Source organism: Mesoplodon bidens (assembly GCF_964165515.1).
Source record: "Mesoplodon bidens genome assembly, chromosome: 3".
Taxonomy (NCBI): domain Eukaryota; kingdom Metazoa; phylum Chordata; class Mammalia; order Artiodactyla; family Ziphiidae; genus Mesoplodon; species Mesoplodon bidens.
The window spans coordinates 93,560,434-93,587,033 of record NC_138178.1 but is presented as its reverse complement, the minus strand read 5'-3'; the positions used below and the strand labels follow the sequence as shown (position 1 = coordinate 93,587,033).

The following is a 26,600-nucleotide window of genomic DNA, read 5'->3' as shown; positions in this document are numbered from 1 at the left end:
TGTTTACTCTAGCCTGTTAGTTTTCCAGGATCTTATAATTGCACTTATTTGTATGTTAAGTCTAGGGTGAATTTAAAAATCTTACCTAGTGAGCATCATGAAAACAGACGATGGTATACACCTTTCCTAGACATCTAGAATTTTAGAATCTGACAACCATGTATACATATTGAGGACATAGACAAGCAGAATAAAAAGTGAAATAGCACACGAACAGTGAAATACGTATGTAAGGGTCAGCTGCATTTTGGAGGGTGGGAAAGCAATTATTTAATTTGGATAAAAGGGAAGAATCCTGTTCACATTGGACCTGGGATGATTATTTTCTCATCTTACAGCGTATTCCCATATTGGCACTTAAAAGGCTACATGCTATGTATCCTAGATGGTGAAGGTTGGACTAAATTGTGAAGAATTAAAAATATGTGATTTTGATCCTATACTGGAAGTATCCAGATTCTAGACTTAAGAAATCTCTTAATTACACTGTTCTCAGTTGCTTTTCGCCTAAATCATCTTCCACAATGAAAGCAGGAGCTTGTATTGTCTCTGCAATTTCAGCTTCAGATGGGAGTAATTTGGGGAACATTTTCTCTAAGAGGATAAACCAAGGTAGCTTTGTACAGGAAATGACCAATGACATTATGTAAACCCATTTCCTGGCCATGAGTGGTTATGTAAGTGAGAAAGCTAATAGTGGACACAAAAATTATCTGGAGAGAATTAGGGACAACTCTAGTGGGTGGAGATGGCAGTTGCTAGGGAATGCAGCACACAAGTAAGGACACCAGGTGGCACCCTTTATTAACAGTGTTATATTGGTTCCTTCTTTCCGGCCACCCCCCGCCCCCCATGGAGGTAAAATCACAGACTAGCAAGGAGTTGAAGGAACCAACCCCCTATTTCTTACTGTTGTGGCTAATGACCCTTGACTCTTTCTCCAGATTAGAAAATGTGAAAATCCCACTTTATATTTCATTATGTCTGCAACACGTGGTTGAAGGGAAGGAAGCGTCATGCATCTGGTAGCTATTACCAGTTGGTCTTCCCAGGAGGTGACTTCCCTGATATTTGTGTCAACTTGCTAGCTTTACAGTTCTCATTCTTAATACCTGCTACAATACACACAAGAATATACCTGTTTTGCCACTTGGCTGTACAAGACCCACTCACAGCAATGGGTTTAGGAGTCCTTCCCTCTTGCTAATAGGTCATCTCCCCCGGGGGTTCCAAGGATCTGTCTGGGTCAGATGAGAGATGTATCAGTGTACTATTTCTCTGGAGCCCAAGTGTTTTGGCATAGGTTAACCTTTTTGTAAGGTAATTTCTCTAAATAGCAATGAGGCAGAAAGGCTCCTAGAAAATAATCTTAGGCTGAAACACGTATGAAATAATATGTAAAGGTATTTCTGTGCACGCTCTGCCATCCCCCACACCCCGCCCATGAGCTAGAAAAACTATACCACGGAATCTAGTGACAGCAAACTTGGCAGTGATCTCGCCAAAGTAACTGTACTACGGAAAAGGCTTCACGAGTAAATTTTGACAGGAACATGTTAAATATCTGGAGCAACAAAGTCCTGGTTAACTCTGGATGAGAACACAATGGAACATTGGAGGCTAAGGAATCCATGAAACAGATCCATAGGCACATTGACCTGACACCCCGCCTCCCTTCCCGCCTAGGCTCCCTCCCCTTTCTTCCATCACGGCCAATCAGGTTGCCTAGTTCAATACACTTCTCAGCGGTCGGAAGAGTTACTCAGGAGAGTCATTTCCACGTAGGTAAACGCGCCGGACAGGCGACGAGCAGAAACTATTATATCCGTTTTAAATCCCAGCGCTTGGGAACAGACCTTATGGCTGTACCCCAGTCTTGTAATTCTGAGCTAGGAGTTAGTTTCAGCTCTGGTTCCTCGGGTCTATCAAATGCCAACCGTAGCACCCTGGGGGCGTGGTTACCGTTTTGTTGGGGCTCTGGGAAGTGCACTTATCTGGGGGACCGGGCCTGATAATACCATAAAAGGCTTGGTTTTCTCAGTTCTGAAGCCGTGTTCTGCCGACCTTCCTCTAGCTAGGAACCATAGTCGCGACTGCATTGTGCGGAATCCGTGGTTCGCAAGTCCCCTGCCCTCTACTTCCTAGACCCTTTCATTGGCTCCGCCCCTATAAGCAGTACCCGTCCACTCTGGTAACGCCCTCCTGCGTAGAGACCGCTCCCCCTCGCCTCCGCTCCTCCTACCCAGCTCGTAGCTGAGCCCAGGCGATAGTTCGCGTTTTGAGCCGCTCGTGCCACCATAGCTGTTGCTGCCGCTGCCGCCGCGGAGCTGAAATCGCTGAGCGCGATGCCTGAGGGCGCTGCGAGCCGGGCGGCCCGCGCGGCCCGGGGCTGGTGAGGCTGGGCCCGAGTGGGGGCGCTGGCGAGTAGCAGGGGCTTCTGAGGGAGCGGAAAGTGAAAGGTTTAGGGCTCCTGCGGCTGGCCGAGAGCGAGCTCAGGAGGGTCGTGGGTGGGGGAGGGAGGCTCCCGTGGCAGAACGTGTTGCAGGGCCACAGCGAGCCCCGCCACGCTGAGTGTCCCTGCGGCCGCCAGCGCAGGTGCTCAAGAACCCCGTGGGACTCCTCGGTGGCCTCGGCGGCCTCCTTCTTTGGACACTGCAGATGCCATGAGCACAGTTGGGAATTAACGGGAATCAGACCGGCCACTAGCCCTTCTAGGGCCCATCCCATCCTTTCAGTTGAACGCCTCTGGCAGGTGTGGCCCTGCGTTTCTTCTCAGCTCAGGCTTTTTAGACCCCCTTTACATGAGTCTGTCCTTCAGGCGTTGTAAGAAACCGCACTGGGCTTGAAGGTGGGGATGAGGCGAAGGGAGAGGGCAGTACCTAGAGATAAGAGCTGCAGACACGGCTAGGCGGAAGGTAAGGTGGCTTCTGCCATCTCAGGTCAGTGAGAGGGCATACTGGAAGGCCCTGTGGAGTGGGAAAGCAGTGCCGCTGTTGAGACAAGTCCTAAGATTGCGCCAGGAAGTGTCCCAGGGGGCTCCTCATCATGATGGCTGTGGAAGGGTCAACCATTACCAGCCGGATCAAGAACCTTCTGCGATCCCCATCCATCAAATTACGCAGGAGTAAGGCAGGAAACCGGCGAGAGGACCTCAGCTCCAAGGTGAGTCCTAGTATTGGGAGCCAGCCCTTTCCTCCCCTACCCTCCTCTGCTCCATGTACGTCTTTTACCTTACTCTTTCTTGGGAAAGAGGAGAACTAGAAGCTCACTTTGGCTCTAGAGGACCAAGTGTGCCCATCTCTGCCCCTCAAGAAAGCAATGAGCAAGCAGGGATGAGCATGCTGAGATTCATCTATGAAAAGGGAAGAACATGAGGAAGGCAACCCGGGTTCAGTTGTGGCCTCACTACAAACTTAAGTCTGTGCTTGGGGAAGCCAGTTGATATGCTGTGACTCAGTTTTCCTTCTTGGAAGAGGGTAGTGGGACCACATATCCTGTGAAGGGCTAAGCTGCCACTAATGTAGCCACAAGTGTTAGTGTCACAGCTGGGGTTATGTAAGACAGTGGTAGCAGAAAGAAATATGCTAAAACACCTAGTCCGAGGAATCGGCTAGGTAAATGCTCTTCCCTGGTGTCAAAACAAATTTACTTATCTATTCAAGAGACCTGAATTAATTTAACTGGAGTTTCTTGGCTTTTTAGGAATGGTAACATACAAGGGGCCAAATATCTGCCAGCCAAGCAATTCTGGTTTGCCCTTGAACATTGCTTATCTCATTCACTATATCTCACCCTGCTGCAGAAGTTCCTCAGAGACCAAGTCCCTTTCCATCCTCTCCCACGTCTGGGTGTAGATGTTTATGCTTTCTTCAACTTTGTAGAGCTCCACAAGTTTGGGAATACAAAAGTAGACTAATTTATTTAATCCCTGAGGGAACCTGGGGCCTTGTTCCCACAGGATCCGATTAGGCTTTTGTGTCTTATAAGCAGCCTGTAAACACAGTAGCCTTGTGTAGTGCAGGGTTGCTACAGGGAGAGGCATTTGAGACAGCAGCATTTTGTTGCCTTGCTTGTATCTCTTCAGAGATGAGTAAACCCAATGAGGAATGATTTAGAATGCTAATATACAGTATGGCAGAGTTCTGGGAGGACTTAACTCAGATCCCTGTCCCTTAGCAAAACCTTACGTGGATTTGGTCAGAAGGTGAACACCTTTGCTGTATATTTCATTCAACAGGAATCAAAATGGGGCACAAGGTTCCATGGCTGTGGAGATAGTGACTTTTCCGAGGGCTCTCATTAATCATGGTTCTTAGTCTCCAGAGGCAGGAGAATGAGCCTGAAACATAGACACTGTCTTAGATTTGGCTCCGTTCACTCATTTGTTGCGTTGGATCATTCTTAGTACTGTAAGCTCTCATATTCTTGGCTGGTAACTTGGCAATGACCAGCACTATTAGAGCCATCTTCGTGTATCTTTGGCCTCTTTTTCTGAACAAGAATGGTACAGGTAATAGAAATGTATGATGGGAGTTTAGTCTTCAGTATTAATACTTATTGTAATTTTGGTCTGGAATCTGGATTGTACGGTTACCATTCTTTAAAATTTACCATGTCGTTCATCATCAATGCATTCTGCAAACGTTTATTGTGTGCCTGTTATGTGTAGAATCAGCAATGAATAAAACCTTATATCCTTGCCATCAAAGAGCTTGTGGCTCTTCAGACATGTAAACAAGTAATTACAACATGGTGTGGTAAATGCTGTCCTAGAAGTATGTATAAAGGTGTTAATGGCAGCACAGGGGAGGGAAGCTAGATCAGCTTAGGGGGATTAGAAAAAAACTTCACAGAGAAAGGGATGCTTGAACTGTGAGTCTTGAGGCAAGAGAAGAGGAGAAGCTCTCAAGGAAAACCGTGAAAAAGGGAATCCTTGGCATCACCATTAAACATCCCTGCTTCAAATAGGAATTCAGTGCTTCAGACTGCTTTAAATGGCTTTGTTTGTCCTAGAGCTGTGAATGAAGGAAATACTTAGCTGAAGTTGAATGACTCTTGAACAGTCTGACAGAGCAAGAGTGCTGGTGCATATCTTTAGCACCCAAAGTAGTAGCTGCCTTTGTGTGCCTCGGACCTTGCAGATGCCTGTCTCCCCACACTCCTTACAGAAGACTCTACCTGAGATGATTCTAAAAGCCTGCCTTGTGGTAACTAACATTAAGACCTGGTGTACAAGGCTTTGTGAGCTGCTCTAATATGTGGTAGCTGTGGTAACAGTCAGAGAGTTTGTGCTTCATGGATAAATAACTCTGAAAATTTGAAGACCAAAAGACATGTGCCTTTTGTGTGGGGTGGGGACAAAGAAGGGAGCGACAGAGGGCCTTTCTGCAGCTCTTCCCTCATATGGCCTGCTGCTTTGAATCATAACTGTTCCTGCTGTCTAAAGTAGGCTTTTCACCAAATTCTCCACTTATTTTTAGATGCAACTCTATATTTACTGGAGCCACAGGGCCTTCTCTGACTAGCCCTACTACCTTGGAACCAATCTCTAATTGTTCTTTTATGTATGTCTTCATTTCCTAAGGTCAGGGCCATGTTCTTTATTTCCTTTACATCACACTGTGTAGTACAGTGTAAGGAATGCACTAAATACTAAATGAATAAATGAATGAGAACAATTTAAAGATGTCAAATATAGTGGGGATAACCTTGAAATTCCAGAAGAATAGCAAAAATGATAGGGAGGAGCTTGTGACCTCTTTAGAAGAGAAATCAAAATTAGGAAGAATAAAATGTGAAAAAAAGAAATAGAGATGTAGCCTATTTAGGTGTGAAGGGCATTAGAGAGAAAGGAAAGTAGTGCTCATTAAAGGCTTTTTTTTTTTTTTTTTTTTTTTTTTTTTTTTTTTTTTTTTTGCGGTAAGCAAGCCTCTCACTGTTGTGGCCTCTCCCGTTGCGGAGCACAGGCTCCGGACGCACAGGCTCAGCAGCCATGGCCCACGGGCCCAGCCGCTCCGCGGCATGTGGGATCCTCCCAGACCGGGGCACGAACCCGTGTCCCCCGCATCGGCAGGCGGACTCTCAACCACTGCACCACCAGGGAAGCCCTCATTAAAGGCTTTTTAATTCAGGAGAGACCTAGTTAAAAATATGGTTAAAATATGGTTAAAAGCCAAAGTGAGAGCCAGTAGAGATGGGGATTTAAGTTATTAGAGAGAGTAGATGAGAGCTGAGGTTTGTATTAAACTTTCTGTAAGGGAGGGAAGGAAGTCTCTGCAGTGTAACAGAATTGGAAAAGAGTAATTTGAGGTTTTCTGCCAGATCTGCTGAGTCTTGATGAAGTGTAACTCCAAGTTATCAGTTGTAAACACTCTTCAACTTCAAATCCTGTGCAATTGTCAGTTCTTTCTCTCATCTCAGTTGAACTGTGTTTTCCTTAAGAAGCAAATGTGTGTGCTCTTGGTGGCTAACCCTCCCCCTCTTTTCTTAAAGTTTCTGAAAGATTTTTATGTGGAAGGAGCTGGGTTGTTTTTCATTTTAACAAAGGACAGAAATGGACTGAAGCCAAGCAGGCAAGATTTAAATTTAGGGAGACAAAAGGATTGCCTGTGCTGGAGGGTTGTTAGGTTTTGAAAAAGTGAGTGAGGGAGGTTTTGAAATCTTCTTCCTTATTAATAGCCATTAATACAATCCGAGTTATATATTGTCCCTTTGGAAACAATGGACAAGGTGACTGCAACTTTCTTCTAGTTCTCAGTTTTTATGAATATAAGTCTAATTCATATCCTCCCCCCACCCCACCATTTCTTCCCCCAGTGTTTCTCCGGCCTGATTGTATGGTAGTGCTTTGAGCCTTTTAGTATGTGGCTGTAAGAAGAATTCGTGTAGGTGAGTTTCATAGGGAAGAAAAAACTGGATTAGTGTTTGAGCCCAGGTATTAGTACTGAGACTCTTTATTATGCCTATTTGGCAGTGAGGAGTCATATTCATTTTTTTAGTATAAATTTATTTATATACTTATTTATTTTTGGCTGTGTTGGGTCTTCGTTGCTGCGGGTGGGCTTTCTCTAGCTGTGACGAGCCGGGGCTACTCTTCGGTGCACGGGTTTCTCATCGCAGTGGCTTCTTGTGTTGTGGAGCACGGGCTCTAGGCATTGTGGCTCGCGGGCTCTAGAGCGCAGGCTCAGTAGTCGTGGCGCGTGGGCTTATTTGCTCTGCTGCATGTGGGATCTTCCCGGACCAGGGCTCGAACCTGTGTCCCCTGTATTGGCAGGCAGATTCTTAACCAGTGTGCTACCATGGAAATCCTTTTTTCAAAGCATTTATGGATCACTGGCTGGCTCTAGCTTGATGGCGCTCAACTTGGGGGAGAGGTCAGGAGGGCAGTAAGACATGAGAATACCTGTGCAGCTTTCAAAAAAATACGCATTCCTGGGCCCCATCCTATCTATATGGAATCAGAACCTCTGGGGGTAGAGTTTTTTAGTTTTGTATATATTAAGTTCCACCAGAAGCCCGCTGCTGGTTTCAGCCCACCTTGAAATCTGTTGGCTTCATACCCAAGTCCTCACTGAAGCTTCTTGAGAATATATAAAGCTAGCCCAGTAAGTATACTCTTCTCCTTGAGTAGTTTTTTTAATCTCCATTGTATCTTCTGGACTGATTGCTCTGTTAAACTGCTGTATCAGGGATAGATCTGAGAGAATTGCCCTGTTGTAGGGTAAGATGTAAGGAGCTGGTCATTGCCTTACTTAGATCAGCAGAAATTTCCCTTGGGGGCAGAAATAGGAAAACTTTATGATAATATCCCTGAGTCCTAGCCAGTTTTTTTTGTCACCATTCCACTACCCACTGCCCTTGGGACTCATAGCAACCAAGAGTTTTTAGTGTTCAATACATACTCTCTGGGCTCCCCACCTAGAATAGATGACCAAGAGTAGAGGCCTCTGTGGCCAGCAGCCCTGCCCCTCACCTGTCTTTGTGAGTGAACTTCGGCAAGTTCTTGTTGAGTTTTCTGTCTATGATGTAGTCTTCAGTTAAGGCTTGTGAAATGTCTTGAGCTCCTCAGAACAGGTGGTGTACAGGGAAAAGTGTGAGGTGTTCTGGTCTTGTTCCTTTGATCTCCATTTCCTTTTCCTTCCGGTGCCTGCAGCTGCCCTCAGCCTTCAAAGTAAGTCTCACTGGAGAGAGAGGATTCTTCTCTCTGCAGCCCAACACCTCTTGCTTTGCTGTCTAAAATAGCCCAGCCTCTTCAGGCTTTAAGTTGTCTTGCAAAGCCTGCCCTCATCTATTTGGCCTCACTTATTTCGGAGTCTAACAGGACTGCTGCTTTCCAAGTTTCTTTTCCCTCTCTCAGCTTGTAATTTAGGGCAAGTTTCCCCTGTTGGATCTGTTTGAGTCACTGTCTTCTTTCTTGCTAGTATTTTGACTGTCTTTGGGGCCATTGGTATTTCTCTGACTTCACTTCTCTCTTCTGTTTGTTATCTGTGTGTTTTCATTTCTTGACTAATGAAAAAACATTCATAGAAACGAGCCTTCAGCCTGACCTCTATAACCTCTCTGTCAACCCCCTGAGTCTCAAGTTGGACTTGTGGCTGTTATCACTGCCTCTTTGTTTGGAAAACAGTCTAGGGCTTGAAATTTGGGACTATGTTTATTCAAACTAAGCTTCTCTGGGAACATGGTCTGTCCCACTGTTGTTCTCAGAGTATCTGTTGGTTTTTACTTCATGTCCAGACTGCCCTGTTGGTAGGAAAAAAAAGCTACAGTGTTTCCAGTAGGATTTGTTATATTATGAATCACATTCCCACTGCTACAAGCTAAGCCTCTCCTCTGGGCTCTGTTGTTTAATGCAGGACAGGGCCAGGTTTCTGTCAGCTTTCTTTCACATCAGTTCTCAGTAGAGGTGTGGAGTGAGAGCTGCCCATCTGTTTGGAAGTTTACTGAATCAAATCCACATTGTGGATTTTAGTTTAACTTCTGTTACCTCTTTTTAAAAAATGGGGGGTAGGGGGAGGGCAAGAAATAAAGTGAGTGTGGCAGACAGATTGGGCAGTGTAGATCTTTAGGGTTGGTATTTTTGGTTGTTCAGATTTTCCAAATCTTGGTTTCCTTCCTCCTAACTGTTGTATCAGCAAGTTCACAGTGCTTCTTAATTGGCCACAGCATTTTCCTCTGGTTTTGAAGGACGCTTACAGAAGAATGAGTTCATATTATGGATATCTCCTCTTAGACTTCTAGGGAGTGAATTCCACCCTCTCTCATTTTATCACAGAGAATGTTTGTAATGCTCTGTGTGTTGTTTCCCTAGTCTATAAAACAATCTCTTTTTAGGTTAGATTTTTAAATTTATACACTTTATCTTCCCCCCTAAACCTGGAATGGAGCTAAAGATACTTTCCCTTCCCTGCCCCTTCATTCATAGTTGAGATTTAAATGTAGTGAGGGATCTTGGAACAACACTTTGTGAGACCACGTGGCTGTTTTATTTTGGTTTTTTTCCCCACTTTGTCACATTCTCTTTTGGAGGAATCCTGAGAAGGAATTCCTCAGGTTCTTCTGGGTTTGAACATTGCTTCTCACTTGTGCTGAGCTCAGTAAGTTTCTGACTTCCCGTCATACCTCTCCTCTGTCTTTGCTTTCTTTGTTCCTTTAGTGGTGCTTCTGGTCATTTCCCTGTGAGTTCAGCTGACCCATTAAAGGTGCTTGCACTTAAAAATGAAACGTAAAAAAATTGTGAAATATAACAGACATTGAAAAGTTTATGAAATATAATAATATAACCTTGTATTGTGAATACTTATAAAATGATTGCTCACGTAACCACCACCCAAGTCAAGAAATAGAACACTGCCAAGTTTCTGAAGGATGTGATGCTAATGGTGTCATTAAGGTGAGATGAGATTTTTGTCTTATGTAATTAAGATGATTTTATTGTTAAAAATTAAAATACTCAAGGACTTGATCTTGACTATTTGTTCTTTTCAAGTTTCTTCTTCTCTATCCATTATAGATTTGTGCTATTCAACATTTCCAAGTAGTATGCTTATTGGAACCACCCCTTTCCAGCCTTTGTTGTCAGTGCTTCCTGTCTTTATCTTACAATAATAATACTAGAAATAATAATATTTGTAGTGGTAATAATGGCTAACATTTATTGAGTTTTTTGCTGTGTACTGTGCTTAAGCATGTACGTATATTATCTCATTTAAGTTTCACACCACCCTCCTATAAGTACTATTACTACCCCCATTTCGTAAATGAGGAAACTTGATGCTCAGAGAGGTGGTTATATAGCCAGTAGATGACTGAGCTGGGATTCAAATCTTGGCTATCTTAACTCCAAAGCCTGCTCTTAATCTTTAACCTGTACTCCTCCCAGGGAGTCTTCATGTGCAAAACATGACACTGAGCACAGAAGTATGCCCAGTATTGCGATAGCCAAGAGTCACGTCTGCGATCAGCTTGGAAAAGGGCAGTACCTTAAAAAATATACTTTTCCCCCAACATTCCCCATAAAAGTTAATTTAATGAACTTCTTAGAATGTTATTTTAGAACCATCATTCAGTAACCCTTGTCCCTTGCATCCTTGCTCCTCTTCCCACTCCCAACTCCAGTTTCGTGAACTGTATCCCAGCTTCTCATTCTGTGGTACCGTTAGGAACTGTACAGCTCGTGGTTCTGTGGGTACGTGAATGTCAAGTTGACAGGGCACAGCTGTGTGGTTCCAGATGACCATAAGCCACAAGCAGTTGCTGCTTCTCTCTTGGGGTTGGAGTGAGGTGGGGGAGTGAAGTGGAGACCAACAGATGCCTCGGTTGTTTTTGTGTGTGGGTATCATGAGGCTTTAAACTGTTCTGCTCTTAGTTGGCGGTTGATTGTGTAGCTCACACTCCTGACTGCTTGTTAGTGCCACCTCCCCCAAATCTCTCCTTCTTCATCCCCATTCTCCACCTCTTTATTACCTCTGTGGCTGTCCCTACACACAACTGACCTTATCTTTGAAGCTGTGGAGAGTCGCTGAGTTGAGATGCCTGTTTTCTGTGAAAGAAGCTTCATCTAAAATACCCTGTGCCAGGGCTGACCTGGATGATGACAGTTGGGGCTCAGTGAACATGAAAATGAGGTCATTTGCCCACCTGAGTCTGTTTGGCTGGGTGGGCTCTGGGGTTGCTAAGTTCCTTGAGCAAGTGCCTTGCCTCACCTGATCTCAAACTTGTATTATTTTGATTTATTTCCTCAAATAGGCAACAGTGATAACATTATGGTTGCAAAAGCATGGGATCTTAATGCGTGCTTTCCTGCAGCTGCCCCAGTTAGTCCTGAGGAGAGGAAGCCCCAAGCTAGTTTGTGATCATGGGGGAGGAGCTCGGAGCATGCTCAGAAATCTTGACTCTTGCCACCATTCAGCTACTGCCTAGAGAAAAGCAAGCAGCTGCTTGTCAGGACTAAACATGCAATGGACAGGCTGCAGGCTTGCCTCTGGTACCCTGACACTATCGGTCAGCTTCTATTTGGGAAAGCACAGTATCTTTGTACACCATGATGGTTTTCGTATGACATAATAACCTGCTGCTGACTTTTCTGAACATGCCCTTTCTCCTTATGCTGTCCTTCCTTCCCCAGGCTGCTTTGGTCTCCCTTTTGAGGCCTCCACAGCAGCTGTGGTAGAGACTTTCCCTCATAGTTGACTGGTGAACAGGGCTTCTCTGAGTTGAGGTGTAGACAGATTAGTGGGTGGGGGCAAGAGGCCCTGTTAAAATGCAGATTGAGATTCAGACCCACCCCGAGACTCTGCATTACTACCAGGCTCCCAAGTGATGCCCATGCTACTCTTCCTTGGGCCATACTTTAAGTAGCCATGCTGATTGTGTGTGTGTGTGTGTGTGTGTGTGTGTGTGTGTATGATGGCTTTCTCCTAGGGCTGTTGTGAGGATTCAATGAGATTTAATGAATGTGAAAGCACATTGTAAGATCTAAATAAGTTTACAGCTATTAAGGGGTTGCTAATATTATCAGGGTCCACATATTTCTAGAATATCCAGGAATTTTCTTCTAATTTGCTGGCAAGATTTTATTCCTTCAAGTTTCCATTTGTGAGAAGTCCTCTTTTGCAGGTTCAACCTCTTCTGTTCCAACACTGAATCATCCTCCCTGTGCAGCTTTTTATTGTGACCTATCTTCAGCCCCTTTTTCTTGCCAATATTAACTTGTATCAACTATACTTTAACTACTGACCAAAAGAAAGGTTTAGCAAATATTCTTTTTGATACTACCTACTGTGTAATTTATTTCAGGGCTATGGATATGATTTTGGGGAATTAAAAAAGGCAAGCTAGTGAACCAGGAGTGGGGGGAGCCCTAATTTACTGTGTCTGATTGGAAATCACTGGAGTAGTAAGGATGCTTTTTTTTTTTTTTTTTTTTTTTTTTGCGGTACACGGGCCTCTCACTGTTGTGGCCTCTCCCGTTGCGGAGCACAGGCTCCAGACGCGCAGGCTCAGCGGCCATGGCTCACGGGCCCAGCCGCTCCACCACATGTGGGATCTTCCCGGACCTGGGCACGAACCCATGTCCTTTGCATCGGCAGGCGGACTTTCAATCACTGCGCCACCAGGGAAGCCCAGTAAGCATGCTTTTTAACAGCAGTAGCTTCTGTAGAAATAAATATAACTTTTTTCTTCTTTTGGGGCTAATTCATTTATACTGGGAAATAATTTGGGAAGTGAATTAGTCTTACTGCATCCTTTCAGACTAAGAATTTAAAGGCAGAGTGAAAACGCATTAATTTTATGACCCATTGTTTTACGTTTCTAATGTTGGGATGAGAGTGAAATATTCTATTTAAATAATTTTTGCTTAAAGAAAATATATGAAGATGTGGGAAAACAAGTGCACTCATACCCTTCTGCTGTTGGTGAAAGCAGACATTGATCTAACCTTTTTTAGAGGACAACTTGGTAATATCCATTAGAAGAAAAATTTACATATTCATATCTTTTGATTTAACAGTTATAATTATGGGATTTTATTCTATGCAAACACTTACACCACACAAAAGTGTATATAACTGAATTTTTCTGTTGTTGGGGAGCGTTATTCACAGTAGTGAAATCTTTGAAGTAATCCAAGTAACCATCAGTAGGAGATTGGGGTACATCCATAAATGAAATACCTTATACTTGTTGAAAAGAATGAGTTCAATCTATATATACTGATATGAGAGGGTATACAAGATCTATTAAGTGACAAAAAGCAAACTATATAACAGTTTTTATGTTAATGATTATTTATATTTTGTTAAAACATGTATGTTAGTATATGCATAGAAAAAATTGTGAGGCTATAAATACCAAACTGTTGTTAAAATTGGTTACCTCAGGGAGGGATAGTAGATTATGGTGGACATTCACTATCTACATTTCTATATTTCTGTAATGTTGGAATTTTTTACGATGAGTGTGTGTTATTTTTGTAAGTAGAAAAAAAACAGTAAAGATAAAAGTCTCTCCAATTTAAACATGTGTATTTCATATTTAAATCTAAAATGTTTAAACTTAAAAATCTGTATACTCATTTTATTAAAGAAGTTATGTACAAATGTTGGAAAATATATCTGGTATAATAAACTTTGTTTTTTTAGTAATAATAGGACATAAAAATATTTTCTCACAAATTCATCATTAACTTCTTGAATTTGAAATAATTCATTTCTTTTTTTAAAAAAATATTTATTTATTTAGGCTGTGCCAGGTCTTAATTGCGGCATGTGAGATCTTCGTTGCTGCATGCGGGCTCTTTAGTTGCGGCATGAGGAATCTTTAGTTGCGGCATGTATGTGGGATTCTAGTTCCCCGACCAGAGATCGAACCTGGGCCCCCTGCATTGGGAGCGTGGAGTCTTAGCCACTGGACCACCAGGGAAGTCCCAAGATAATTCATTTCTGATACTCAAAAATATTTCCTTGGTTAGCTTTGGTAAATAAAATGTCTTTTTATACTTTCTGAAGTACATGTGCTTTCTGAAAAGATTTTTTTACACCATATAGAGAAACATAAAGAAGAAAACAGGTCATTCATAATTCTAACATCCAGAATAACTACTTATAGCTCCATTCATTTCTGATTAAAAAGGACAGGTAAAGCTCTTTTTAAATAATAGTATTGTTACTTTTATTAAACAAAAATTATCTCAATCTTTTTGGACTTACTCGTTAATTATAATTTAAGTCAGATTTATGAAGAGCCATGCCATGCATGTATTTACTAAAGCCAGGGGTAAAACTGTTTGGTTTGTAATCATGCAAGGCACATGGATTATTCCATTCAGACCTTCCCCAGTCTTTCTGGAAAGGCATTAGAATCCTGCTTCCTGCTTCCTTCTCCAGCTTCTAGGTTTGGCTATGATAGATGGAGAATTCTCTAGGAGGTTAAAGAATTTACTAAGTAAGATGCACCAAAGAATATTCACAAATATTTTTAAAGTATTAAAAATGGATTCAACAAATATACTATATTAAACATTGTGTGTTGTGCTATAAGCATAGAGTTGTATGAGATACAGCCTCTGCTTTACAGGAGATTATAGAGTAGCAGGAGAGATAAGACAGATCCTTAAAGAACTTCTGTACAAGGTACTAAGTAACACGTGCCGTGTGAATGATGAAAATTAAGTGCTGCTGTAAGAATTCCAAGGAGGGAGGAGTCACTTCTGGCCAGGTTGATCACAGAAAGAATCATAGGGGATGTGATATTTGAGCTGGTTCTTGAAGGAAGGGTAGGGTTTCAGTATGGGATGGTGGAAGGGAAGGGCATTCCAGGCAGAAGAATATAAACAAAAGCCCCAGAGCTCCTTTCCAGAATAATGAATAATCCAGATTGACAAAAGCACATCATTCATATGGTGAGTAGAAGGAAATAGAATTAGAAGAACGATAGGGCCCATTGACAGGTGGATGCTAGGCTAAGACATTTATAATTTATTTAGTTGGCATTAAGGAGCCATTGAAAGTTTTTGAGCAGGTGAGGGACATGATCATAGCTGTACTATGGAAAGATTATTCTAATGGGTTGGGGAGGGGAGGGCAGGGTCTACAGTAAGGAGCTTGATTAGAAAGCCATTGCTGTATCCAGGAATATGGTGCCGAAGGCCTCACCCAGGGTGTTGGCGTTAGGAATGGAAAGGAAATGAGAATTTTATAGAGAATAACACATTGAAGAGACCTTCCTACTTCTAGGAGAGTCTCATGGAACAAGTTGGCATGATTGCAGGGACACTGAGAGTCCTCTCCACTCCCCTTGTCCCAGAACACACATTCACGTTGCACACTTAGTCCAGATAAGGAACAGTTAGTATTCTCCCTGGTTACAAAGTTTGGAAACCAAGAGATTAAGCTAAGAAAACTCAGGCATGTAGAGGTGGTGAATGAGGAAGAATTAGACCTTTCTTGATGATCAGATTTTTAGGTCATAAAGCTTTGTGGTTCTGGTCTTGGTATACCAAGGACTGACCTTAAAGAGGAAAAGAAAATTTTTTTTCCTCTATTCTGGTTGCTTAAATTGAGATGTCTCCTATCCTTGCGTTTCTGATAACCGGAAGAGAAAGGGAGGGTAGGAGTACCTGCTCTATACCAGGCACTGTGTTATTCAAGCTGCTGTTTGGACTTGGGTGCCCGCTGTTGGCTGTATTATAATTGAGTCCTTTGGCTAGAGGCTTCTCATTTGTTCCCTACTGGTTTGAGGTCTGATGCCATCCTTACCTCTTCCTCCATCTGCACATGAAATCATAATCCCCTGCTTCTAACACTGTAGTTTTAGTTGCCTTGGAAATGGGTGTCAGCTGTCTGTGTTGACTGTAGGTTCTAATGCCAGTTGGACGTGAACATACTCTGACCAGGTGGGGTACTCTGACATTGGAAGACCCTCTGTTACTCTTTCTCTGCAACCATCTCTGTGAGGAGAGGTCAGAACGCATTTTTAGACCTATTTAAGCTACTGATAAGACTTGCTACTTTTTAAAATACATTAAGGCTAGGAGGAGAGGACCCTGTTGCCCCTCTTCTTCATCCTGTGCCCTTTGCCTTCTACCTTGGTTCTCAGACCTGTCCCTGATGCCTCCATGATGGCATGGTGACTTCCCTGTGTGCTCTTTCAGAAACTGCAACATTCTGGTGGTTTTGGAGAGCCTGAACTCCCTCCTTGGTCACCATGGTTTCTGGAACCAGACAGACTTAGGTTTGAATCCTGGTTCTTCCACTGACTACTTACTTGACTCCGTCATAACTAAAATGGAAATAATACTAGTCCTTCATAAAGTTGTCAAGAGTATTCAATGAGATGGTCTTACAAAGCGTTTAGCACAGTTCTTGGCGCAGAGTACACATTCAATAAATGGTCTCTATTATGGCTGTAGGTCCTCTCTCTGCCCAAGACCTTTTGCAGCCCATGGGTGTGGGTATTCTTGTAAGAATACTCAGAACATTGTTTTCTCCCTAGTCCCAGGAGGGGTTGAAATTTGGAAATAAAAAGGCAAAATGCTTTAATTGAATAGTTCCCCACCTGATTAATCACTAGAACCACCTGGAGAGCTTTAATATGCAGATTCTTGAAGCCTGCTCCATAGCTGTTGATCAAGAATCTTGCAGAGGCAGGGGATGGGTATAGGGTAGGGACTGCTATCTGAAAAAAAAAAAAAACTTGTTAAGCCCTCTGAGTAATTCTATTGATCAGCCGGAATTGGGAACCTCTGTTCTCTAGTCTCCAGGGGCTTATGCTAAAGGATCTCTAAGGTCACCTCTTCCCAAGCAGTGGCAGACTCACCTTCCTTAGAAGCTAAGGCTATTTTAATCTCAGCACAGCAGAATTGGCTCAACTCCAACAAATCTTGATCTCTAGTGAGAGAACTTGGTTTTTCTGTCATACTGGAAGTTATTTGTTTCTGGGAGACTTCATGGTATAGAAAGTAGAACCATAAATCAGCCACAGAAACCAGGAGCAGAGTAGAGAGGCAAGGTCTGTTCTACAGTTTTGGAGTGGCCATTGTGTCTCTTCCTGCCTCTGACCAGATGGCACTTTGGTCTCTGAAGGAGCAGGAGTGAGTGAGCTTGGGCATGATACCCGCTTCCCCCTCCCCCCTCCCAGGGCTGGTCACTGGGTCTCTGCCCAGCTGGCTAAGTCTCTGCACAAAGCCTCCTGGCCTTGGCTTCCTCTGTGGCTTTTGCATAAGTGGCAGTTCTCAGAATCTGGTGGAGAATCTGCTTTGTGAGATTAGAGTGTAGTGTGTGGGCAAGAGGCAGGCATAGTTATTCTTAACCTGCAGGAAGGGAGGGAAAGGCAGAGAGGGCTCTGCCTCGGACAGGTCTGTGACATGCTTGTTTATAGAAATAGCAAGCCCATAGTTTGGCTGGAATGACTTACAACTCAGGTATTTATAACTTGTATTGAGTGGGGTTAAGAAGTAGAGAAGGGGAGAAGGGGGAAGAAAGAAATGGGTGGCAACAAAACATGGCAACCAAAACAGAGATTGGCTTCCTCCCAGTTGCTGGGGTTTCTTTACCAGTTTGAGATCAGCTGAATCCTAGATGACCCTTGGCCTTTTGTGGCTCTGGCCCCTTAGTTTTCTCTCTCGAGGGAGCAGCTGCTTTCTCGCCACTGCAGACTCCCTGTAGTAGTCCCTCGCACTAAGAAAGCAAGAACAGATTCGAATCGCGTATGCTGTGGGCTCAACAAGAAACCCTTCTCTAGCAGTGCTGTTGTCTTATGTGTGTGTTGGCTCCACACACGGGATCTCTCATTGGCTGGTGCCTCTCCTCTAGCTTGTGGGCTGCTCAGATCTAGGGACTGGAGAGAGAGATACCAGAAGAGTTTAGAAGGCCTTGCTTAGAGTTACTGAGATCATGTGTTTAGGGGGTTGGGACTGCTGGGGACCCTGTGCTATGTTGCAGATGGCTTTGGACTCTGGAGAGTCCATTTCTTGCTTCTTCACTTCTTTTTAGCACTTACATTGACTACCCCATCCTTCTGGGAACTCTCCGCTTCACTGGCTTCCTGGTTCTCCTTCTCCCTTTCTAACTGCCTGAGCCCTCATCTTCTCCATATTCTAAAAATAGCTACAACCCCATTTCTGTCCTCAGACTCACTCTCTCTTCCCTCTGTCTTCTCCTGCCTCATTGTACTTTCAGTGGTGGTTTTCATCTCCATGTTGTGAATAATTCTTTTTTAAAAAAAATATTTTATTTATTTTTATTATTATTACTGTTTTGGCTGCATCAGGTCTTGTTGCGGCACACAGGATCTTTCATTGTGGCACGCAGGCTTCTCTCTAGTTGTGGCGCGCAGACTTCAGAGTGCATGGGCTCAGTAGTTGTGGCACGCGGGCTCCCTAGTTGCGGCACACAGGCTCTCAGGTTGTGGTGCGCAGGCTCAGTAGCTGCGGCGCGCAGGCTTAGTTGCCCCATGGCATGTGGGGTCTTAGTTCCCCAACCAGGGATTGAACCCATGTCCCCTGCATTGGAAGATGGACTCTTAACCACTGGACCACCAAGGAAGTTCTGTGAATAATTCTTTTTCTTTCCATAGATTTTTAAAAATTTATTTATTTTATTATTTATTTTATTTTTGGCTGTGTTGGGTATTCATTTGCTGCACTCGGGCTTTTCTCTAGTTGCGGAGAGCGGGGGGGCGCTGCTCTTCATTGTGGTGCATGGGCTTCTCATTGCTGCGGCTTCTCTTGTTGCAGAGCACGGGCTCTAGGCGTGCGGGCTTTAGTAGTCGTGGCACATGGGCTCAGTAGTTGTGGCTCATGGGCTCTAGAGTACAGGCTCAGTAGTGGTGGCGCCCTGGCTCAGTTGCTCCGCAGCATGTGGGATCTTCCTGGACCAGGGCTCAAGCCCGTGTCCCCTGCATTGGCAGGCGGATTCTTAACCACTGTGCCGCCAGGAAAGCCCCCGTGAATAATTCTTAACTATCTATTTCTGGTCCTCACCTCTCTCTCAAGCATCAATTCCATGTGTATGTTGCTAAGTTGAATGTTCTGTGGTTCCTACTAAATATTCCTGAAGCGCCTTAGATTCAACATGTCTAAAACCGACATCATCGGTTCCCATCCTTCCCCCCTTTGTCCGGACCCAGGTCCTCTTTCTGATCATGGCAGCATTTCTTTTCATACCACCTCCTTGTTCCCTGTCTCTGAAGTTCAAAATTTGAGTCTTCTGTCTTTTTCCTCCAGAGTTGTACAGTGCCCCGTCTTGCCAATTCTATTTGCTTCGTCACTTTTTTCTTTGTCATTATTTCTTTTCTACTCTCTCTATCTTCATGCTGGTCTAGATCCTTATTACCTCTCACCTGAACTGTTGTAATAGCCTCCTAATTGGGCTCCCTGCCTGTGCTATGTGTCTTATATACATCATCACCAAACATAGCTTTGATTGTGTCCCTGGTTCGAAACCCTTCAGTGGCTTCCCAGAGCCTCCAGATGACCCCACTTAGTTTGGCAATCAAGGCCCTGCCCGGTCTGGTTATAGTCTACCTCTCCTGACCTAAGTCTCCTACAAAAGATCCTTGCTTTCACCGTTGCTCACCTACTCTGTTGTTTCCTTCTGTCGAACTCATTCATGCAACTTCTTCTACTGAGAATTCCTTTCTCTGTATTTCCACCTGTCAAAATCCTATCCTCACTGCAAGGACCAGGCCACATTCCATCTAGTCTTCCAGGAAAGCTTCATTGTTTCCCTTTCCTTATCCTGTTCAGAAATCATCTCTCTTCCTCCTTTTTGAGTACTTTATATCTTTCTTATGACCCTCATCACATACTGGATTACTTTGTAGTATGTCATTCATCTTCCCTAATGGATTTTGAGGACCCCCATAGCATCCCAGTGACTTTCAAACATTTTTGAGAACAACTCACAGTAAGGAATACACTTTACATTGTGACCCAGGGTACACACACACACACACACACACACACCCCTGAAATAAAGTTTCACGTTCAGTACTTACCATTACTACATGCCATGAGATCTATTTTTTGCTCTATTTTAGTTATTCATAACTTATTAAATCAATTTCAGATCCCATTAATAGGCTGCAGTCTGCGTGTTGGAAAATACTGTTCTATCTAGTATGAACGAGTAGTTCCGTCTGTCGCCTCTGAGCCACCTGTTTTTTCCATCTACTTTAATGAGAGCCAGAAGAGCTCTTAAACAGTTGGCTTTATTCTTTCCTTCTCTCTTGGGAATAGGCTATTATGAAGTTATCCCTTTATCTCATTACAGTGAGGGATGATTTTGCTTTCCTTCTTTCTCTTAGGAGGATACAGTACTGCCCTGCCTAGTGCATGTTGGGAGGGGTGGGTATTCAAGCCTTCCTTTGCAGTGTGTCTGTAGTAATTCTGCCCTCCTGCAGCCTTGCTTCTGGGGAAAGATGACACTCTCTTTCAGGTTGGTGTAGGCTTTCCCCCATCTCAACACTCTCCACCTGTCCAAGGAAAGGCTGGGTAACAACTCGAGTATTCTCCCTGCTTCTAGGCTGTGTTGCAGATGTGGAGGAGATCACTGCAGAGTACAAAGTGGGTGCCCTCTTCTTAATTCTGAGTTTTCATTGTGCATGATGTTCCTAGAACTGTGGATGTATCAGGCTGCCAGCTGCCTGTAGCAGTTGTGTCCCAACTCACCAGCCAGAATCATTTACCTGGTGTGTCTTTTGGGCTATATTTCATTGGCATTTGGGCCATGAGGATTTGGAACTGAAGTTCCTGTCAGAACTTGGGGCCCCATCCCTGACTTTGAGGACAGCTATTTTCTCATAGGGCCTCTTCCCTGCCTCATTTTCCTCAAATGATGCTTGAGGCCAGAACTCTCATACTAGTGGGCTTGCTTCCTTATGAAGAGAGATGCTGTAGTATACAGGAGGGGCTAGGTTATTGGTTGCCAAGGTGTAGTCACAAAATCCCTGGGGTCCCCAAAACCATTTTAGGTGATCTCTGTGATCCCCTCTTCTCCAATTACATATCCAAATGAGGCCAACTTTTTTTTAATCTTCACCTAGAATAACATATCACAACAGATTGAATACAGATGCAGTTATGAGAATCCAGCCGTTTTCTGTTAAGCCAGACTTTAAAGAGATTTGCGAAAATGTTAAACAGTGCCACTCTTCTCACTAAATTTTTTTGGTTTTGTTTTGGAAACTAGAGTTACTTTTCATAAAAGTGTTAACATGTAATGGGTTTATTATTAGTTTTGAATGAATTAAAGTTATTTAAGTATTTCCATTGTAATTTCTAATATAGTAAATATTGATAGATATAACTTGTATAAACGAAAGCTCTTTGAGGTCCTTGATAAATTCTAAAAGTGTTAAGAAACCAAAGAGTGTAAGAGACCAAAAAGTGTGAAAATTGCTGGGCTAGGTCATGCTGTGGTAACAAATCGCCTCAACAACTCCATAACTTAACAGATAGTTTATTTCTTGCTCATACTTTTGTTGCAGTGTGGGTCAGCGCAGGCGCTCTGTTCATCAGAGTTACGCAGGGACCCAGGTTGAGGGAGCCCTATCTCATCCCCTGCTGCCACACTTAGCAGTCAGGAGAAGGGATGTGTGCAGTGGTCCTTGAAAACTTCTGCTGGAGGCAGCGTGTCAGAGCATCATAAACATGTGCAACCTTATAAGCTCTTAATGAGAAACCTAAATCAAATAAAAACAGATTCTTGAGCTCTCTGTACCCCTTCCCCTCACATTGCTGGGTCAACGAGTGTCAACGAAGTGGCTTTAGGATAAAGAGAAGTCAGGGATGTGAACTATAGAAGGATGTTGCTCATGAGGTGCTGAGCCCCACACCACATCCTGGATCATATTTTTTCTCTCTTTTAAACATTCACTGTGCAATATTTAAGACATACAGTAAAGACATGTAGAATAATAGACTGAACCATTGTGTGCCCACTGTCAGCTTAAGAAACAAAATGTTACCGGTACCATTAACCTCCCTTTATGCTTATCCTCATCTGGACGTGGTCTTTCTGTCACAACCAGTTTTATTTTATTTTATTATTATTATTTTTGGCCACATAGCTTGAGGGGATCTTAGTTCCCTCACCAGGGATTGAACCCGGGCCACGGCAGTGAAAACGCCTAACCTCTGGACCTAAGAGTCCTAACCACTGAGCCGTCAGGGAATTCCCACACAACCAGTTTTAGATACTTTGTGGAGAGCAACTTTACTGGCCTGAAATACCCCAGTTTTCTTGTGCTTCCCATCTCTGTCCTTTCACTGTTCCTGAAGCCTCTGCCAGACATTCATTTATTCATCAAATATTTATCAAGTGCCCATTTTGTGCCAGGCACTGTTTAAAGTGCTAGGGATGCATCAGTGAGGGGTAACAACTTAGGCCTTGCCCTCAAGGAGCTCATATTCTGGTAGAGGAGACGGACAGTAAGTATGTGGACAAAGATATAATCAATATTGGGTCACTATCTCACTGTAAGTACAATGAAGAAAAATAAAGCAGGATAAGTTGGGTATAGAGTGATAGCAGTAAAGCCAGTCTGGAAAGCCTTCCCCGTGGAGAAGACCTTTGAGCAAAGACCTGAGTGAATTAGCTGTGCGAGTAGTTGAGGCAAGGGAGTTTTAGTGGGAGGAATAAAAAGCCTATGCAGAGGACCTGAAGCTAGAATCCACTTGAGGTGCTTCAGGCGCCAGGGTGGTTGAGGTGGAGTAAGTGAGGGAGAAGTGTAGGAAACGAGGTCAGAGAGGCAGCCAGAGGCCAGGTGACTTAGGGCCTTCTAAACCGGGGTGAAGAATCTGGATGGGGAGCCGTTGGAGACTTTTGAGCAGCATAATGACATGATCTCCTATATTTCTTGAAAGAATCACTGTGGCCTGCCATGTTGAGAAAAAGAAAAGACTATAGGAAGCAAGGCCTGAAGCAGAGGGAACACATGGGAGTTACAGCCATAGTCCGAGGGAGAGAGAAAAGTTGCTTGAGCTTAGCGGTGCATTGGTAAATGTTTACATGCTCTCTGAGGGGGAGGAAGGGCCCTGATTTGTAGCGTTGTCTGATTTCATGGCGTAAGTGCTCCCGCCATGGTGATTTCAAGCTACCAATGTGCTCTCATTGAATGTGGAGCTGGGAAAAGAGGTGCACAGTCAGCTCTCCTGAGCCAGCGTGAACCAGCTGCAGCACACCGCTACTTGAACTTGGGCACTTTTAGCCCGGGGTGGGTTTGCAAGGAGGTGTCCAGGTTTGTCTCCATTTCTTAGGGTAGATGGAAGCAGTACCACCTTTTTGGAAAGAAGTAATATGGAGAGGGTTATGAAAGGGAGAGAGTCAGTTTATAAAGTCCATCGTGGGGCTTCCCTGGTGGCACAGTGGTTGAGAGTCCGCCTGCCGATGCAGGGGACGCGGGTTCGTGCCCCGGTCCGGGAGGATCCCACATGCCGCGGAGCGGCTGGGCCTGTGAGCCATGGCCGCTGAGCCTGTGCGTCCGGAGCCTGTGCTCCGCAGCGGAGGAGGCCACGACAGTGAGAGGCCCGCATACCGCAAAACAAAAAATAAATAAATAAATAAAAATAAAGTCCATCGTGCAGCAGCCTTGCAGGACAAGCCTAGACATTGAAGGCCTTGCAGGAGCTCTGGACTCTCAGATCCTTTGAAAGTGGAGCTCAGCCCCAAACCTCCCTGCAAACAGGAAGCTGGTTTGAGTTAGAACATAAAATAAAACCCAGCTGATGCCCCTGAATGTTTTTCCCCTGCTCTTCCCCCTCCACAGAGTCAAAGGAAACTGCCTTTTTTTCCCTTGGATAGCTGCTCAGAAATCCAGAGGAAGCCAAAAACCGTAAATCCTTTGAAAATCATCCAAGTTTTGAGCCCAGGCAAACTCCTGTCTGTGGGGTTTCCTAGCCCGGATGTCTGCTCCACTGTGGAGAGTCCTAGGAGGAAACTGACAGACACAAAGATGCCAGGGACCAGAGATGAATCCCATGCCCAGCGGGGAGAGATGGTCCTTAGCAGGGTTTCTCAAACTGCAGCTTCCAGTCCACTTGTAGGTCACGAAATCAATAAAGTGGGCCATGACCAGAATTATTTTTTTAATGAAATAGAATATAATAGAAATTGGAGTTTATCTCATGCAATGAGAGTAAGTATTTTTCTGTGAAACTTTTATTTCAGTTTTATGAGCATGTATGTTTATACTGGATCAAGATATAAAATGTGTCTCTTACGATGGGTTGTGGTCAAAAACGTTTGATAAACACTGATCTTTCGGGTCTGAGTAACTCACATCTCCTTCCTGCTTTAGATTGCTGTCGAAAACTCCAAGCTAGGTCCAGAATTAATTCTCTGTGGAACTGGATCATCTACCCACAAAACACCTACCCAAATTCCTGTCAGAGAGAAGGCAAGCTGAGAACCCACAGACTGATCTGATTCTTTGGGACCAAAGCTGAAGCATAAGGGAGGGATTGATGCAAATATGAATCCAAAGGATTTGCCTGAAATCAGATTAGCTTGAAGAGAACAGAAGTTGAGTTGGCCTTTTAGCTCAGTGCTTGCTTTGGTGACCTTTCTCATCTATGTGGGTAATGTTGGCCTCAGGCTCCTCTTTCTCTCTTCTCTGCAGTAGGCAGTTGGTGCAGCAGGAATGTTCCTGAGTACCCCTCCCTCGGGGATAGCCAGAGGCACAGTGCCAGGATAGGGTGTGGTGCCCTGAACTGAGTATCTCCCGGACTTCTCCAGGGTTAGTTTGTGCTCTCCAGTTAGTGTGCAGTGCTCAGCCCTTTCAGAAAGGTGACTGGATGCCAGAGAAGGGGGAAGGGGTCGTTAAGCTGAGAAAAAGTACGGAAAGAGGCATAAGTTAGGGCAGAATATCAAGAATGTATAGAGTAGGCTAAAGTTAGTTTATCCCCCACTAGGTTTAGTGCCTCAGAAAGGCCCAAGGGTAGCTGGCAAGTTTGGTGCGTGCCAGGTGGTTGTGGGTAGGTGTGGTGCCCTGGAACTAAACTGCCTCTGTCAGTGAGTAGACACTTGTTGGAATTCCTGGTCCACATCCCCAAGAAGCACAGAAGACTCTTGGGGACCTTCCAGGGTAATAGCTTTAACTACAACACCCCAGGGGACTTATTTTGGTCTCTGGCCACCTCAGGGCATTTCTTTCCAACCTAATTCAAACTAAAATGGTCCTTGGAGATAAGAATTTAAACAGGCCCTCTAGAAGCACTTGGAATTCTCCAGTTGGGAGAGTAAGACAGAAGGAGAGATCCTAAAACTACCGTAATTGACTATGGGCTTCCCCTCTCTAGATACCGGCCTGGACTAGGAGCAGACCACAGTGCCACTGATATGAACACCCCTGAAGTGTTTCTGGTTCACATCGCCCTCTTAAGGCCCCCAAGACTCTCTTAGCAGAGTACACTCTAGCCTGTTTACATGGCCATTCTACATTCAGAAGCCCCTCTGTCTGAGCCAGCGAAGGCCGAGGACATCCCTGAGGAGGGCCAGTGCAGGGAGTCCAGACAGTGCTAGAGGAAACTGGGCCAGGAGTGACATGCAAGACATTTTATAGCAGTGGGTGAGGGAGTGATGAGGTTACAGGGCAGTCTGAATCTTACATGGGATCATCTAGCAGAAAGATCAGGGAACTAATTTGAGGTTAGTCCAGTGTGTCCCAGGGCCTGCAGACAGTGTGGGGTAACAACAGTGATGAAGAGAGTGATGGTGAATGTCTCCCATGGCCATGTCCTCTCAGAATCTCTGAGCACTTTACGTATGTTTCCCTTTCATCTCTGTGGGAGTTGTGGCTTAATAATAACAATTAGAGTACTCTGAGCTTCTGTGCTTTGCAAAACACAGCATTAAGCCATGTCTCTGCCTACTAGACTTGGAGTCTGTTTGAACTGGCAGACATCTGATGGAGGGGAAGAGTGTGATGGAATGCATAGATCAGGGATATTATGAGTCACCTAATTGATACCTAACATTCTTCTGGCTCTTGGAGATCAGAGTGGCCTTTGTTTCATGCCTGCCAAGGTAAGAAGATCAGTGACCTCTCCTGAGTCTCATACACCCAAGAGGCCAGTCTGGGGACCCAAGACTTTATCTTGTAAATGGAGCCTTCCTGGATTGGGAGAGTTCTTGTCCCTCTGTGGCCATGAGCTGAGTTTTAACCATTTCATTTTCTTTTCCATGGGCCTAGCAGTTTGATCACTGTTAAAAGCTGGCGATGTATACTGGCTTTTTCCCATGTGATCAGGGGGCCTATGGCCAGATCAGGACCTGGATAAGTCAGAAGACAGGGCCATCAGGAAACAGTCAGCGTGGAAGAAGGTCCCGGCTACCTTCAACTCCTCCTTCCCAGCCCCACTCCATCCATAACATAATACTTCTCTGTCTTGCTCCAACAGGTGACCTTGGAGAAGGTGCTTGGAATAACAGTGTCTGGAGGCAGAGGACTTGCCTGTGATCCCCGATCGGGTTTAGTTGCCTACCCAGCTGGGTAAGTGTCTTGGAAGTGGTCTTATTGCATGGAAGTTTATAGCTATGCTAAACCAGTTGGAGTGGGCAGGGGTTTTCTGGTATCTTCTGGGAGATACATCCAGGTTA

The 26,600-nt window shown here is 44.3% G+C and overlaps 1 protein-coding gene across 2 annotated transcripts in view; it reads left to right on the top strand.

Annotated features, from left to right (window-relative positions):
* The first annotated feature begins 2,301 nt into the window (after positions 1-2,301).
* The window catches only part of MAPKBP1 (mitogen-activated protein kinase binding protein 1), a 52,022-nt gene continuing 27,723 nt past the window's right edge, over positions 2,302-26,600 (top strand). For both annotated transcript variants that reach the window (XM_081228584.1, XM_081228583.1), the window contains exons 1-3: positions 2,302-2,392; positions 2,940-3,162; positions 26,402-26,493. In XM_081228584.1, coding sequence (XP_081084710.1) covers positions 3,046-3,162; positions 26,402-26,493 — 209 coding nt within the window. In that variant the 5' untranslated portion in view covers positions 2,302-2,392; positions 2,940-3,045. The remainder of the gene's footprint in view (positions 2,393-2,939; positions 3,163-26,401; positions 26,494-26,600) is intronic.